Source organism: Leuciscus leuciscus (genome assembly GCF_965113295.1).
Source record: "Leuciscus leuciscus genome assembly, chromosome: 15".
Lineage (NCBI taxonomy): Eukaryota > Metazoa > Chordata > Actinopteri > Cypriniformes > Leuciscidae > Leuciscus > Leuciscus leuciscus.
In genome coordinates this window covers 40,919,267-40,935,292 of record NC_138739.1, presented here as the reverse complement: position 1 = coordinate 40,935,292, position 16,026 = coordinate 40,919,267, and the positions used below count along the sequence as shown (strand labels likewise).

At 38.4% G+C, this 16,026-nt stretch overlaps 1 protein-coding gene across 1 annotated transcript; it reads right to left on the bottom strand.

The window, feature by feature from the left end:
- Window positions 1-52: 52 nt before the first annotated feature.
- kng1 (kininogen 1) lies at window positions 53-10,226 on the bottom strand. The gene is made up of 7 exons (XM_082138143.1): window positions 9,888-10,226; window positions 9,689-9,805; window positions 5,489-5,561; window positions 4,075-4,247; window positions 3,273-3,383; window positions 640-732; window positions 53-513 (listed from the first exon to the last, which is right to left on the bottom strand). Exons 1-7 carry the CDS (start codon window positions 10,083-10,085, stop codon window positions 256-258), a joined length of 1,023 nt encoding a protein of 340 aa, XP_081994269.1. The 5' UTR covers window positions 10,086-10,226; the 3' UTR covers window positions 53-255.
- Between the last annotated feature and the right edge of the window lie 5,800 nt (window positions 10,227-16,026).

The following is a 16,026-nucleotide window of genomic DNA, read 5'->3' as shown; positions in this document are numbered from 1 at the left end:
ACATTTTTTTTTTTTTTTTACGTTGCGTAGACAAGCAATAAAATTCATCAAATAGCATATTTGTATATTCCTCTTTATTGTGAAATATGAGACAACTGTGAATTAGTCTAATCCACAAATAAATGACTGACAAAACTCCATAAAACACATTATTAGAATGTTAGTTGCATTTTCTTTCATCCTTGCCTTCTTTTTTTATTTTAGATAATCATTTAACCACAGAGCGCATAAAGACAAACAAACACGGGCTGCTCATCACATCAAATCCAGATCGCTGAGAGCAGTGTCTGCTGTGGCCGACTCTGTAGTGCTTGGAGCAGCAGTGCTGTCAGTGACGGGCTTGAACTCTTTCCAGGGTTTGGTAGGACAGTGCAGCGGTGTGCTTTTGGTTGCACTAATGCGCTCCTTGGATTCCTCTGAGGATTCTTTGGGTTTGGGAGTAGGACTCAATGGTTTCATCGGCATGGCCCTAAGAGGAGACCAGCCTGGTGGCCGTTTGAATCTTGTTAACTCCTGAAAGCAAGATGTTGGGCACAAACGGGTTCATTGAAAACCGATCGCAACACTTTATGCGGTGAAAATGATCTATATAATTGAATATATATAATTTATGTGTAAATATATTGATGGGTGGCTCACCCCCATGACACCTTGCTGACATTCAACATGAACTTCTGGGACCTCGTGTCTCCAAGGAGCCACATCCACCGTAGAGTTACACTGCATGACCTCCTAAACAACAACTGTACGTGTGAGGATACAATCTTTAAAATTGTTTCTATACATAACTATGGAAGTTTGTTTCCGCCACAAAATAAAAAAAATATATACAAAAGGTAAATGTGAGTTTTTATCTCACACTTCTGACATTGTCACGCAATTGCGAGTTTATCTCACAATTCTAAAAAAAGAGTTAGAATTGCGACTTCTTTTCTCGCAATTGTGAGTTTACATCTCACAGATCTGACAATTTTTTTTTTCAAAATTTCAAGATAAACATAATAGTGAGAAAAAAGTCAGAATTGCAAGATATAAACTCACAAGTGCGAGATAAGCATCAAGAATTCCGAGATATAAACTAGCAATTGAGAGAAAAGCATCAGAATTGCGGAATATAAACTCACAATTGCAAGAAAAGTGTCAGAATTGTGAGATATAAACTAGCAATTGAGAGAAAAGCATCAGAATTGCGGAATATAAACTCACAATTGCAAGAAAAGTGTCAGAATTGTGAGATATAAACTAGCAATTGAGAGAAAAGCATCAGAATTGCGGAATATAAACTCACAATTGTGAGAAAAGTGTTGAAATGCGAGATATAAACTCGCAATTGCTAGATATAAACTAGCAATTGAAAGAAAAGCATCAGACTTGTGGAAAATAAACTTGCAATTGAAAGAAAAGCGTCAGAATTGTGAGATATAAACTAGAAATTGCGAGAAAAGCGTCAGAATTGTGAGATATAAACTAGAAATTGCGAGAAAAGCGTCCGAATTGTGAGTTATAAACTAGCAATTGTGAGAAAAGCATCAGAATTGCAATATAAACTCACAATTGCAAGAAAGTGTCAGAATTGTGAGATATAAACTCACAATTGCGAGAAAAGCATCAGAATTGCGGAATATAAACTTGCAATTGAAAGAAAAGCGTCCGAATTGTGAGGTATAAACTAGAAATTGCGAGAAAAGCGTCCGAATTGCGAGATATAAATTCACAATTGCGAGAGAAAGTCAGAGTTGCAAGATATAAACTCGCAATTGCGAGAAAAACATCAGTATTTCATTATATAAACTCACAATTGCGAGAAAAGTGTCAGAATTGCGAGATATAAACTAGCAATTGCGAGAAAAGTGTCAGAATTGTGAGGTATAAACTCGCAATTGCGAGAAAAAAACGTCAGAATTGTGAGATATAAACTCGCAATTGCGAGAAAAGCATCAGAATTGCGGAATATAAACTTGCAATTGAAAGAAAAGCGTCCGAATTGTGAGGTATAAACTAGAAATTGCGAGAAAAGCGTCCGAATTGCGAGATATAAATTCACAATTGCGAGAGAAAGTCAGAGTTGCAAGATATAAACTCGCAATTGCGAGAAAAACATCAGTATTTCATTATATAAACTAGAAATTGCGAGAAAAGCGTCCAAATTGCGAGATATAAATTCACAATTGTGAGAGAAAATCAGAGTTGCAAGATATAAACTCACAATTGCGAGAAAAGCGTCAGAATTGTGAGTTATAAACTAGCAATTGTGAGAAAAGCATCAGAATTGCAATATAAACTCACAATTGCAAGAAAGTGTCAGAATTGTGAGATATAAACTCACAATTGCGAGAAAAGCATCAGAATTGCGGAATATAAACTTGCAATTGAAAGAAAAGCGTCCGAATTGTGAGGTATAAACTAGAAATTGCGAGAAAAGCGTCCAAATTGCGAGATATAAATTCACAATTGCGAGAGAAAGTCAGAGTTGCAAGATATAAACTCGCAATTGCGAGAAAAACATCAGTATTTCATTATATAAACTCACAATTGCGAGAAAAGTGTCAGAATTGCGAGATATAAACTAGCAATTGCGAGAAAAGTGTCAGAATTGTGAGGTATAAACTCGCAATTGCGAGAAAAACACGTCAGAATTGTGAGATATAAACTCGCAATTGCGAGAAAAGTGTCAGAATTGCAAGATATAAACTAGCAATTGCGAGAGAAAGTCAGAGTTGCCAGATATAAACTCGCAATTGCGAGAAAAACATCATAATTGCGAGATATAAACTAGCAATTGTGAGAAAAGCATCAGAATTGTTATAAAAAACTCGTAAATATGACAAAAAGTTAACATTTATTATTTATTGTTAATTGTCTTTTTCATTTTTCAACTATATTTGAATTATTATTAAGTACATTTTCACTAATTTTTACATAGAACTTTCCTTGAACGGTTCGTAATAACATACATTAATGTACAGTATATAAAAATGTTCTACATTCTGTCAGACAAAGAACATCTTTGAGTGTTACTAAAGTGCATTGTGCCATCTCAGACTAAATTAATAGATAATAATGTTTAATATTATAAGTTTGGGGTAAGTTTAAAAAAACATTAATACATTTTCTTAATAAATTAATAAATTAATACTTTCATTCAGCAAGGATGCATTAAAGACATTTGTATTGTTATAACGGATTTCTATTTCAAATAAATGAGATTCAAAGAATCTTGAAAAAAAGTGTCACGGTTTCCACTAAAATACAAAAACTGGTGTGAATCTTACGGTTTTCTCCTGCATTGGGTGACACTCCTCAGTAACGAATTTGAATTCCTTCCTGGTGCAGTTGCTCTTCTCAATTTTAAACTGCAATTTGTACCTGAACCCAGCCACCACCTACACATAAAGAAGAACCACAACACCACAACATTAACACCGCAGCCCAGTTCAACAGTAAAATAGCTCAATGGATCAAATGAGGTGATTTTACGTTCATATTTATGCATCTACCCAAAGTCACACCAATTGTGTTGCTACACACTCTTAGAAAAAGTGACTTCAAATTTCTATCCAGAACCTTGGGGGTTCTGTCTTCTGGGTTCTGTCTGGCGTTTCATATATAGGGGTTCCCATCATGGGACCATTTTATGGATTTAGTTTTAATTATTAATAACAAGATAGAAAAAAAAAATGCAGTACAGGCCAAAAATTTTGACACATTACTAGTTTTAATGTTTTTGAAAGAAGTTTCTTCTGCTCATCAAGCCTGCATTTATTTGATCAAAAATACAGAAAAAAAAAGTAATATTGTGATATATTATTACAATTTAAAATAATTGGTTTTCAATTTATTATACTTTAAATTATCATTTATTTCTGTGATCAAAGCTGAATTTTCAGGATCATTACTCCAGTCTATCACATGATCCTTTAGAAATCATTCTAATATTCTGATTTATTATGAGTGTTGGAAACAGTTCTGCTGCTATACTATACTGTATGGACTATACAGAAGTCCATTGAACCTTTTATTCTAGAGCCAAGCTCTTCCAGCTGAGCTACAGGATCACGGAGAGAAAAAGTGTACCTGTTTTGTTGCCAAGGTCAAGTCCTTAAAGATGAAGAAATGCTCATGATTGACCATACTGTTGGCTTTGGTCAAAGAATGAATGAGCGGTTCTCTCAGTTCTTCTTGATGTAAGTCAATCTTTTCAGGGCAGCCCAGACAATGGGCAACTTTAGAGGAAATAGCCGGCTCAGCTGTCAGAGAATTTTAGGAAAGAGAGAGTCAAATGTGATGTACTCCACCATCCAGAGTGATTTCAACTTCCTTTAAAAAAATATAGTTTAATTCATAGTGGAAAAACTACACTACCCAGAATCCTCAACACAGATCCACCAATCAGAGAAGCCAGCGTTACCATTAAAATGGAAATCACGTTTTCAAACTACTGATATAAGTATTTGTAAATGTTTAAATGTTTTATGTAAGGACTACACATAAATAGATTTATAATATGGCATTTTTTTAACCCAATTTCATAATTCACAGTGCATTATGGGAAGAGTCCACAGTCTTGTAATACTTTGAATCAGATGCTGTGATGTACGGGATGAATCTGAGGATAGTTGAGCAAATCTTGTCTGTCATAAGACATATTAACCCTCTGGTGCTGTTCATTCATTTTTGATCTAAACATTTTATGTTTTGTTTTGTTTTTTACTTCATCGGAATGGAGTGAAACTTGGTAAAGGTTTTGGCACTTACTGTATGAACACACAAAAAAAGGTTAAATAGTCCTGAAGAAAAAAATGGTCACACTTTTATTGTACGCGGTCAAAATAAGCGCATTTGAAATGGGAGACAAATTTCATCTAGTGGAACCATTTGGTACTGCGCACAAACAAAATCCCACTAAAAGCTAATTTTTTGAGATATCAACCTCAAATTTGGAAAAAAAAACTTTTGCTTAGATTTTGGTTTTAGAGTAAAAATTTTTTGGGAAAATTGATTTCATATAAAAATTTATAACAATAAATGTAAAACTTGTTTCACTTCACTTCACGAAATCCGACAAGTGTCGTCTGTAAAAAGGGACCAAACTTCAGCCTGCCTGCGCTCCAAAGCATTCAAGATTTATGACAGTTTAAGTTGGAAATTTCATTTTCAGGTTTATGCAAAAAAAAAGTGAATAAATGGATTATAACTACTGCATAAATATAATTTAGTACCATAAAATCCTCTAAAAATACAAAATATTAAATAAAAAACATTATTGAACTAAAATATAATACAATCATTTCATTGAGAAATAAAAAAAAAGGTAATTTTTGACCGACACAAGAACAGCACCAGAGTTGTTTTGTGTTTAAGGCATAAAAGTGCTATTAATTCCTTTAAATATGGAAAAATGACTATGTGTCATTAGCTGCAAAGTAAAAAATAAATAAGACATGAGATATTATTATAACATTCAGCTGGCAGCCATAATACAACATACCTGAACAGTCATGCACCAGTAACTCTTGACCTGCTTCTGTAAACAGGACTTTTGCATGACAGATTCTGAGTGCCTGAGGAACCACAAAATGTACGTTAACCCAAGACAAGAAAGACGGTTATTTCAGTAATAAGAAGCTATGCTGTAATGTAGGGGTGTTAGCGGTTCATGTATACGTCCACAGTGCGGACGTCACGGTTCAGTGCATACAGTCAGTCTCAGGCGATCCACACTCCAATACAGAAGGGGGCGCTCACGGTAATGCAACGCTGTTTGATAACCACCACAACAGGAAAAAGAGCAGAAGACGATCTATGCACCAACCCAAAACAAGAGTTCAGAGGGCGTGCAAGAGCTTGATAGTCGCCTATACGCTGAGTTTCGATTCATTTTTGTGACATGCTCAAGAGACTTCAGGGAAAGGGAACCGGGGCGGCAGAAAGCTGTTATAGTGAGACAAAATCATTTGGCATTGTGTCGATTTAGGATTTCTTGAAAAAGCATAATATTGAACTTTGTGCATCCGCCATTGCAACCGCATGTTAATGAACCCTTGTGCGCAAAGAAAATGACAGCTTAGGCGTCATGATCACCAGCTGGAGTGCCCTTGATGGCCACCAGAGGGCACTCTGACTCCACCCCGGACAATCACCACATTATCACGGACTCCATTCCCCATAATCCTTTGCCCAGACTAATCAGCCACGATTACATCCACCTGTGTGACTCATTAGCTCATTACCTCACCCCAGAGCCATAGAGAGAGAGAGTTGCGACACTCTTTGATGTCGCCGCTATGGCTGTCACGTGGTTCATGTAAGCCCCAATAGTTCCAAAACGTACGCTGGCTGTCATGTTCTTCTATGGGACAGACAGCAGCGATTGCATTATTGAACGGTAAATATAAAATAAAACACACACCCAAGTACTTTTTCAGCTGTTATTGCATTATTGCATTTTGTTAATGTCAGTTTTGCATTTTGAGATAAGTTTTAAGCTATATTTTTGGAGGGAAAAGCTTAGTGTTCATGTTCGCATGGGTAGTAGCACTGGCTTTAGCGGCTCTAACTTAACTTTTCCATATCATTCATCTGATGATGGACGTCTCATGATATTAATTTTAGCACAACTGGGCTGTATTAGGCTATTGATTCCCGTGATTTTGCTTATAAATTTTGATTCAGCCATTAGCCTACCTTCGTGATCACGCAAGCGGTCTGCCGTGGCGGTCCGTTCAGAATTCGCTTAGAAGCTAGCTCACTTCTTCTGATGAAAGTGGCCACCCCCAGGACCACAACGTGAAACATGATCATGTTAAGACTAAGAATATTATTTTAAGATTAAGGCCATACACATTATCAAAACTATAACAGATTAAAAACGAATTTAAGCATGGCTGATACAAATGAAGGTTTTCAAATAAAATATTTTTTATTAAACAATGACAGACAACAAAAATGTGTGCTTGTGTGTGTGAACAAGAAAAACAAAAACCAGGGGCAGGTGATCCATGAAACAGACAGGACTGGTGATGGCCATAACAATCCTAAAGGTCCAGCATTGTTCTCACAAGCCGCTTCACTCAAGACAATAATAACATAATGAAAAGTTAGTATATCCCAAAAAATTTAATTAAATAAAAGTTGCTATAAAGGTGGTAGCGATTCATTACCGAACTCTTAGCTGACGAAGTCGCGCTAGCTAACTAGCTAGCAGGCAGTGCTTGAAAATTGGTTGAAACAACCAACATAAAATATAAATAATTACGCTGTGCATGTACAAATGAAGACCAGTATAAGCATCGCAAAGGGCCTCTGATACAATATAGACAGTTGACAATTCAAAAGAGGTCGATATTTCGGCAACTTAACTCTGGAACAACTCGACGCGCAGCAATGTAAGTGAATGGTGTCCAACGCCCAAATGACAGTGTTTAGAACTATTCCGATCTTCATATCCCGGAAGTAGGCGGTTAAAAACGCCGCCATTATTTACAACGGAGGTCTATGGGAGTGTCGCAACTCTCTCTCTCTATGGCTCTGCCTCACCCTATAATAGCTTATTGGTTATCTCAGTCATTCATGGCGAAGTCTTGTCTAGTGTTACTCTGCATTTCTGAGCATTCTCTGGTTTCGTGTCTCTTGGTTCTTTGATTTTTGCCTGTTTCTTGGATTCTCCTTTTGCCTGTTTGCCTGTTTGTTTGGACTGCCTTCCTGTGCTTGACCCTTTGCCTGTGTTTGGATTATGGTTCTGGATTACTCAATAAAAGCTGCGTTTGGATCTCAAACTTTATGTCTCAGAGCAGTTCGTAACAGTAGGCTACACACAATATGTTATTCAAACCAACTATTCCTTAATAGGGATCCACCGATATGAACATTTTGGCCGATCCCGATAACTCTTTATGTTTGAAAGCTGATAACCGATATATTGGCCAATAAATCCAAATCCAAATTTTTAAATAATTTTTGAGAGCCTGATTACAAAAGTCTCACCATTAAAAGCCATGTCCCAAACACACAATTATAATGATGTTCACATTATAATTTAATGCGGCCTATATGACAGACTTGCGCTTATATCGGCCAATGCCGATATGGTGGCTGATATATTGTGCATCCCTATTCCTTTTTGAGGATTGTGTCTTCAAGCTCGCTTTCCTCTTGTAGCCGATGAGTATAAACGAAACTAATCCAAACTCTTTATGTAGAAATGATTGTTTAAAAAAAGTCAATTTAATAATAATTTTGCGGGAGCTGCAGGGGAGTGCGACTTGCCAACTTTATTCAAAGCAATCAGGAATCTGGAGGGAATTGGCAAGAGTGCATTCTGTTCATTGCTTAGTGCTTACTACACTATAGGAGGCTGTAATGTACACTGTAAAATCCAACACTTTTTAGTTAACTTTACTTAATGTCTAAACTTATTTGTAAAAATCTAGTAATCTGTACTATTCACATACTATGCTTTGTTTACTAAGAAAACCCAAGTTAAGATTAATTGATTGGTTTGAGTGTGGTTTTTGAGGCGGGGAAAATCTTATTGGACGTTTCACTAATTTCCTCCACTTCTGCAGTTATTTTTCTCTGTTTGCATTCACTCATTTCCCAAAGTCATCTTGAATGTTGAAATTTTAATACAACTGAAAAATTTGAGAGAACATCACATAAGCTGACTCCATAAATTGATGTTGATTTTCCTAAAATGTTTTTAGTCACCATTATGGTGATTAGTGTTCCCTTTGGTTGGGCACTTGGAACTTAATTTATACTGTTGTAATTCTCTTTCCATTGATGCAGCGATTGCAACAAGAAATCAGTTAATTGGTTTCAAAGGAAGAGAAGTAATATATTATATGTATGTATGAATGAATGAATGAATGAATGAATGAATGAATGACGTATAACATAATTATATTTCATGTCAATTAATGATCTTTTAGAATTTTGTTGCTATCACTTATGTCCTACACACCTTGTGAAACTTTTAATTGGGTTTATGTAATCCTTCTATATTTGTGACAATCTTGCAATTTTTCATGCTTGAGTCACACAGACTTTTTAATTATATTCAATTATATTTTATTTAAAGTAAATTATCAAGTACTCTCTACAGTTCTTTTTTAGTTACTAGAACTCTTGTGTAAGTGAACTATACTAACTAAGCATTTGTCAGTACCACATACTATTCCTATTTCACTTTACTTGTTTTTTTTTAAGGCAATCGGTTTGCATCCTTTTTTTAAAGTAAGTCCAACTAATTAGATTTTACAGTGTACCAGCAACTACCTCAGGGGACTAAATGCTGCTAGGTGGAACAAACTGTAATTTGCACTACTGTCTGTACAAAATAATAATAAAAAGTAACCTAGCATTGGGGATTTGTTGCTTTTTCCTGTTGTACCGAACTCGTATCGAACCGTGACACCAAAACCGTGGTTCGCACCGAACCGTGACTTCTGTGTACCGTTACACCCCTAATATAATGTGACTAGGGTCATGGATAAAGGCTGTTGTCAGGCTAGATTATTGATCGTGATTGGTCAATAGTGGCATTGTGCAATCAAAATGTTGTATAGTTAAATCTAACCTGTATATCTGATATTCTTTAGATTTCTTGCATAGCTTGTTTCTAAATGTTGGGGTTTATTTTGCGGTAATGAATGTGCATGTTCACGTAGATAACTTGGTCAGATCTTACCGCATCTACTCGCTGCAGGTAGTCGCACTGATGCCAGAGCTTGTCTCCTCCCGCGGGACAGTCGCTCTCTCTGCTTGTGAAGCGCACAAACAGAACGTCCCCCGATTCATTCTGAGCCTGTGTGAAATTACAGCGTTGTACTTAAGGAAGTTGCGTAGATCTGCACAATATTGTTGAATGCAAAGAGCGATACTCCTACCTTTGTAGCCTCCAGGATTTCATAGAGAGCCAGTTGAGCGCCTTCGGTTAATATCTCGTTATGTTTGGAGAGAGTAAAATTGACAACATCTTCCACACGTATATCGTCACACGGGATTTTAGTGTCAGTTTGTCCATGTCCCGAAGAACAGTAAAGCCAAGCTAAAGCAAAAACCACCAAGATCTTGTCCCGCGTCATAGTGTCATGAACGTCTCTGCTCGTCTGGAAACCCAACGGTGTTGGACTGAAAGTGTTCAGAAATGTTCCCACTGGACTCTATCCGCCCCTGTAATGATTTACTCACTGCTTTATCGCTCAATTCTGTCTCTATCTCCACCTGTCCAAATATGGTGAGCTGGTATTCAGCAGCTGTAAAGCAAATGTTTACTCATTTGAGACGCTCTCGACAACACGCAGAATTCCCTGAATCACTAGTCCAACTCCAAACCAATGATAAGAGACCTTCACAGAGACCTTTACATGATGGTGCACAATTTGACTTCAGATCCCATGGTTTTAACATTTTATTATGGTGGACAATCTGTTCCCAAAACAAAAAATCAATTCATGTGCTCTGGACACAAACATTCACTGTCAAGCCAATAGAAAGTTGTTTGTTTGCAAGTCGCCCAGTTTTGCTTACAAAGAGATTATTGATTATATAGCTTTTTGGATATATTTTACGTATTTATCTCAAGTATTCATATTATCGTGAGTTACACAATAAAATAAAAAAGAATGACAGAAGAAATGTCCATAACAGAGACAAACACGCAGCATTTACCAGTGGTAGAAAGCAAAGTTATGCTAAGCAAATTGACAAAAGTAGCTGTGTGTATTTAAGGGAATACTTTGTCCCCTCTACCTTTGACCTGTGCTGTGTGTTTTCCTCTCATGAAATTAAAGAAATGATCTCACATCGAATCCAGTCTCTACAGAGCTGCTACTTGAATGTACTTAAGATAATTTACTAATAACTAGATCATTTATTAAAATATTTTTTGTAAAAATTGGTAAAAATGCTACAGTAATGTTAATTGTTCATTTACTTTACATTAACATACATATTAAATATTTATATAATAAGTGTTAAAATTGTTTTTCTTTGTAAAAAAGCATGACCTTCATTTACAGTGAAAAACAGTAACAAGATGTTCTCAGAATTGTATGATGCATTACATTTAGCTATATTTTAATAGTTATATTTCTCTCACTTTTGTTTTTAATACAGAAACGTAACCTATCCCATATGCCTATGTCTGCTGTATAGTAGTTTTTTTGCTGTAAGTGTTTGTCGTTTATCTGTTTTGCTCATCTTGAAGCGTATCACTCAAAATGGCAGCCAAGCAGAAATCAGCACTCAGTGAGGAATACTTAGCATAATACCCTAAATGATGAAACATATCCCTTAAAAATGATGCCCACAGGTTGTTTTAAGGACTTTTTCAGAGGAATTCTCATTGTGTGAGACGTAAAGTAGGGCTGCACGACGTATCGTTTTAGCGATGCCAATAGGGATTGTAGTTGATCAGAATAGTCCAGGTACCACGGTTTGAAGCCCACGTGATTCTCGGATTAATTGAAAAGTTTAACCATCATAGAGTGAATGTGTTTTAGGACCTGCCAGTTTAAACATTAATGCGATTTTAAACCATTCAAGACGTGAAAGAGAACTCAATTTGTAACTTGAGCACTGTATATTTATAATTAATTATAACGAGTGGCAGCGCTTACAGGTTCACCACCTGGTCCCGGAAGGGAGTGGCAGGAACCTTGGGCACGTATCGAGGCTGGGGTCAAATTCCAGGCACGTCGACCGAAAATGCATGCAGGGTCCTTACCCTCTTAATGGAGGCTAATGCAACCAGGAGTACTGTCTTCCAAGACAGCATTTTTAACTCCGCTTACTGCAAGGACTCGAAGGGTGGTCTCTGCAGTGCTGTAAGCACCAAAGACAAGTCCCAAGAGGGTATCTAGTGAGGGCGAGGAGGATTTAGTCTTCTCGCCCCCCTCAGGAACCTTCATTATGTGCGAATCGCACATGTGTGGCGATAGTGGCAACATAGTACACTTTGAGGGTGGATGGAGACAGCCTTCGCCCCAACCCATCTTGAAGGAAGGAAAGCACTGCTCTGATCGAGCAAGTTCGGGGGTTCTCCTGGTGAGAAGAACACCATTCAACGAACAGGTTCCACTTCAGGTTCAACACATAGAGGCGCCTCGTAGAGGGGGCTCTAGCGGAAATGATGGTGTCTACCACCGCCTGGGGTAGGTAACCTAGAACCTCCGCGTCCCGTCCAGTGACCAGACATGGAGTTTCCAGAGGTCTGGACGCGGTTGCCATAGAGTGCCCCGTCTCTGAGAAAGCAGGTCCTTTCTCAAAGGAATGGGCCAAGGAGGGGCTGTCACGAAAGGGCTCAACTGGATCTCTATGAAATCCTGGAGGCTACAAAGGTAGGAGTATTGCTCTTTGCATTCAACAATATTTTGCAGATCTACACAACTTCCTTTAGTACAGCGCTGTAATTTAAGTAAACAGTTCTGGGAACCAGGTCTGGTTGGGCCAGTAAGGCGTAACTAGCAAGACCTGCTCCTCATACTCCCTGACTTTGCACAGTGTTTGTGTGAGAAGGCTCACTGGGGAAAATGAATACTTGTGTAGGCCCCGGGGCCAGCTGTGTGCCAGCGCATTTATGCCGAGGGAGCCCTTGGTCAGGGAACAAAACAACTGGCAGTGCGATGTGTCCGGCATGGGAAAAAGATCTACCCTTTGTGGTCCCGAAGTGCCTCCAATTCAGCTGGACCACCTGGGGATGGAGTCTCCATTCTTCCGGAAGCAGCCTGCTGCCGTTAGAGCTCGGTGGCGGCACGGTTGAGCAGGCCGGGGATATAAGTGGGTGGTGGTGGGGTGGTGGTGGCGCAATGGATAAGACACATGCCTTTGGTGTGAGAGACCCGGGTTCGAATCCACTGTGAGACACCAATGTGTCCCTGAGCAAGACACTTAACCCCTAGTTGCTCCAGAGGCGTGCGACCTCTGACATATATAGCAATTGTAAGTCGCTTCGGATATAAGCGTCAGCTAAATGAATAAATGTAAATGTAAATAAGTGGCACGAAGCGACCTCAGATGCATCTGACTCCATAGGAGAAGATGGCGGGCGAGTTGTGACATCCTGATGGTTGATGTATGCAGCGGCCGCAGTGTTGTCCGTACGGACCAGTACATGCTTGCCTCGTAGCAGCCCCTTGAGGCGGCTCAGAGCAAGGTACATTGCTAGCAACTCGAGGCAGTTGATGTGCCACTGCAGTTGAGGCCCCGTCCACAGACATGACACTGCATGCCCGTTGTACGTGGCCCCCCAGCCAGTGGCAGAGGCATCCGTGAAGACTACAGCACGCCTGGACACTTGTTCTAGGGGAACACTTGCCCGTAGAAACGAAGGGTACGACCAAGGGCTGAAGATTTGGCGGCAGTACAGGGTGATACAAATCCGGTACAAGCCGCGCTGCCACGCCCATCTCGGGACCCGGCCGTGAAGTGAGCTCAGCCTCATATGAAGCAATCCGTCACAGCGGCTGCGGATGCCATATGCTCTAGGAGCCTCTGAAAGTGTTTCAGTGGGGCCGCTGTTCTTTGTTTGAACTAATTCAAGCAGCTGAACACGTACCTCTGTGAGGCGTGCTGTTAGGCTGACCGATTCCAACTCCATACCAAGAAAAGAGATCCTTTGCACGGGGGCGAGTTTGCTCGTCTCTTCTCCCAGTTGACCCGAAGCCCTAACTGGCTGAGGTGACTGAGCACCATGTCCCTGAAGTGATCCCAATTACGTCGGCACGTCGAACATGACCGACTGAAAGGGAACACTGGCAGACCGTTACTGGATCTGTGTATTAGCTCTTAAAGGGACAGCAGCCTTATACCCAAAGCTGTCTGTGTCATTAATGTTAATCAAAAAAGAAAAGAAAAAAAGAAAATCACTTTTGTAGTTTTGACAAAGATTAATTATCGCCATTTAATGTATACAATGAAGACTATGCAGTGTTATTTAATATTTGATTTGTCAATTTCTGTACCTGAATATTGTTAGACTTACCTTTGTTCTGTTGTATTAATCTATGCTTCTATTTTTATTATTATTATTTGCATATTCACTCCAACTTATCAATTATTGGTCTTATCGATCAAAAGTTCAGTGTGGCGTACCACAAGGCTCAGTGCTAGGACCACTGCTGTTCACTCTGTATATGCTACCCTTAGGAGATATCATTAGGAGGCATGGCATTAGCTTTCACTGTTATGCTGATGATACTCAGCTCTATATTTCTTCACACCCTGACGAAACTTACCAATTCACAAAAAAAAAAAAAAAACTGGCTGAATAGCATTTTCCTACTACTTAATTCTGAAAAAACAGAGATTATTGGACAAAAAAACGTCCTCACGTAATAACCTAGAATACTGTTGATACAGTACAATACACTTGATGGCTGCTCTGTCAAGTCTTCGTCGTCGGTTAGGAACCTGAGTGTGCTCTTTGATACCAATCTTTCATTTGAAAGTCACGTATCTAGTATCTGTAAAACCGCATTTTTTCATCTTAAAAATATATCTAAATTACGTCATATGCTCTCAATGAAAAGGCATAACAATTAGTTCATGCGTTCATGACATCAAGGCTAGATTATTGTAATGCTCTACTGGGTGGTTGCCCTGCACGCTTAATAAACAAACTACAGCTGGTCCAAAACGCAGCAACTCGAGTTCTTACCAGAACCAGGAAGTATGACCATATTAGCCCCGTTCTGTCAACACTGCATTGGCTCCCTATTACAGTTTTTCTCGATTGTTTACACACATTTTCTGAAAGCATGCCTCATATTCTCAGAACTCTACACACAAATCCAAAAAAACACACACAATGGGCAAAACCCCTCAATTCTCCTGCAAAATTAAACTTTACATTCAAAACAATGTTATTTCTTCTCAAAATGGTATTTTGTTTTCAAATGACACACACAAACCATCAAATGAATAGACATTTATAAGAACCAGTTGAACACTGATGTGCTCAATGTAAAACACTATGATGAATGGAAAACACTTCTTCTCCATTCATCATAATGACTTAGGCCTTTTTTTGTTCAGTGTTACACTTACTACAGACAGTACATACATACGTGTGTTGTAAAATATTTGAGAATATTGTTTTTATATTCAGAACACACAAATACATGCACTCTAAAAACTGCTGGGTTGTGTTAACCCAATTTTGGGTCAAATATGGTCTCACCCAACGTTGGGTTACTGTAAAAAATGCAATTTAAAAATGGACAAATTGCATTTTGGACAAAATCAAAAATGGACAAAAATGCTATTTAAAAATGGACAAATTGCATTGGTTACATTACAGTAAAACTGTAAACCAACGGCTGGGTTTGTCCATTTTTAAATTAAATTTTTAACCCAACGTTGGGTGAGACCATATTTGACCCAAAATTGGGTTACTGTAACACAACCCAGCAGTTTTTAGAGTGTGGTAACAATGGTTCCCACAAAAACAATGTACACAGTGTACATCCCAACCAACACAAAGTTGTACATACAGTGGTCTACATACAAAACAACAGAAGAATTTACTGTATACAGTTACAGTAAAAAAATAAAAAAAATCCAATGTTGGCATCCATTGCACCACTGAAGAGCTGACCTGTTGCCCTTTTATGCTAAAGCTCTGATTGCTAATTGTAAAACTGTGTGACGGGTGTTTGCCCATGTGATGAGTCAGTGTGCATATTTGAATGGCAGTGTGTTCCTTGTGAAAACAAGAGATTTTCTGCATGAAAATTGTGCCAAAAGCAGAGAATTGTGTGTAGTGTTTTGAAAAAAGTGTGTTTTAGAACTTCAATTTGAGTGTAAAGCAGGAATTGTGCTTGTAGTTTAGCAGAATTGGTTCAGGGGGTTGGTGAATGAGTTACATGTTGTGGTACTTGTGTCTCAAGTACCAGAAAATGTGTGTACACAATCGAGAAAAACTGTAAACATCGTATACATTTTAAAATATTGCTGATTACTAACAAATCACTAAATGATTTAGCTCTGCAGTACTTGAGCGAGCTCTTAACGCATTATAGTCCT

Bases quoted from the DNA above. Each gene is read 5' to 3' on its own strand.
- kng1 (XM_082138143.1), bottom strand. From the start codon at position 10,085: ATGACGCGGGACAAGATCTTGGTGGTTTTTGCTTTAGCTTGGCTTTAC. The intron at 9,806-9,887 runs GTAGGAGTATCG...AATTTCACACAG, and splicing joins AAATCCTGGAGGCTACAAAG to GCTCAGAATGAATCGGGGGA. The intron at 514-639 runs GTGAGCCACCCA...TCTTGCTTTCAG, and splicing joins GTCAGCAAGGTGTCATGGGG to GAGTTAACAAGATTCAAACG.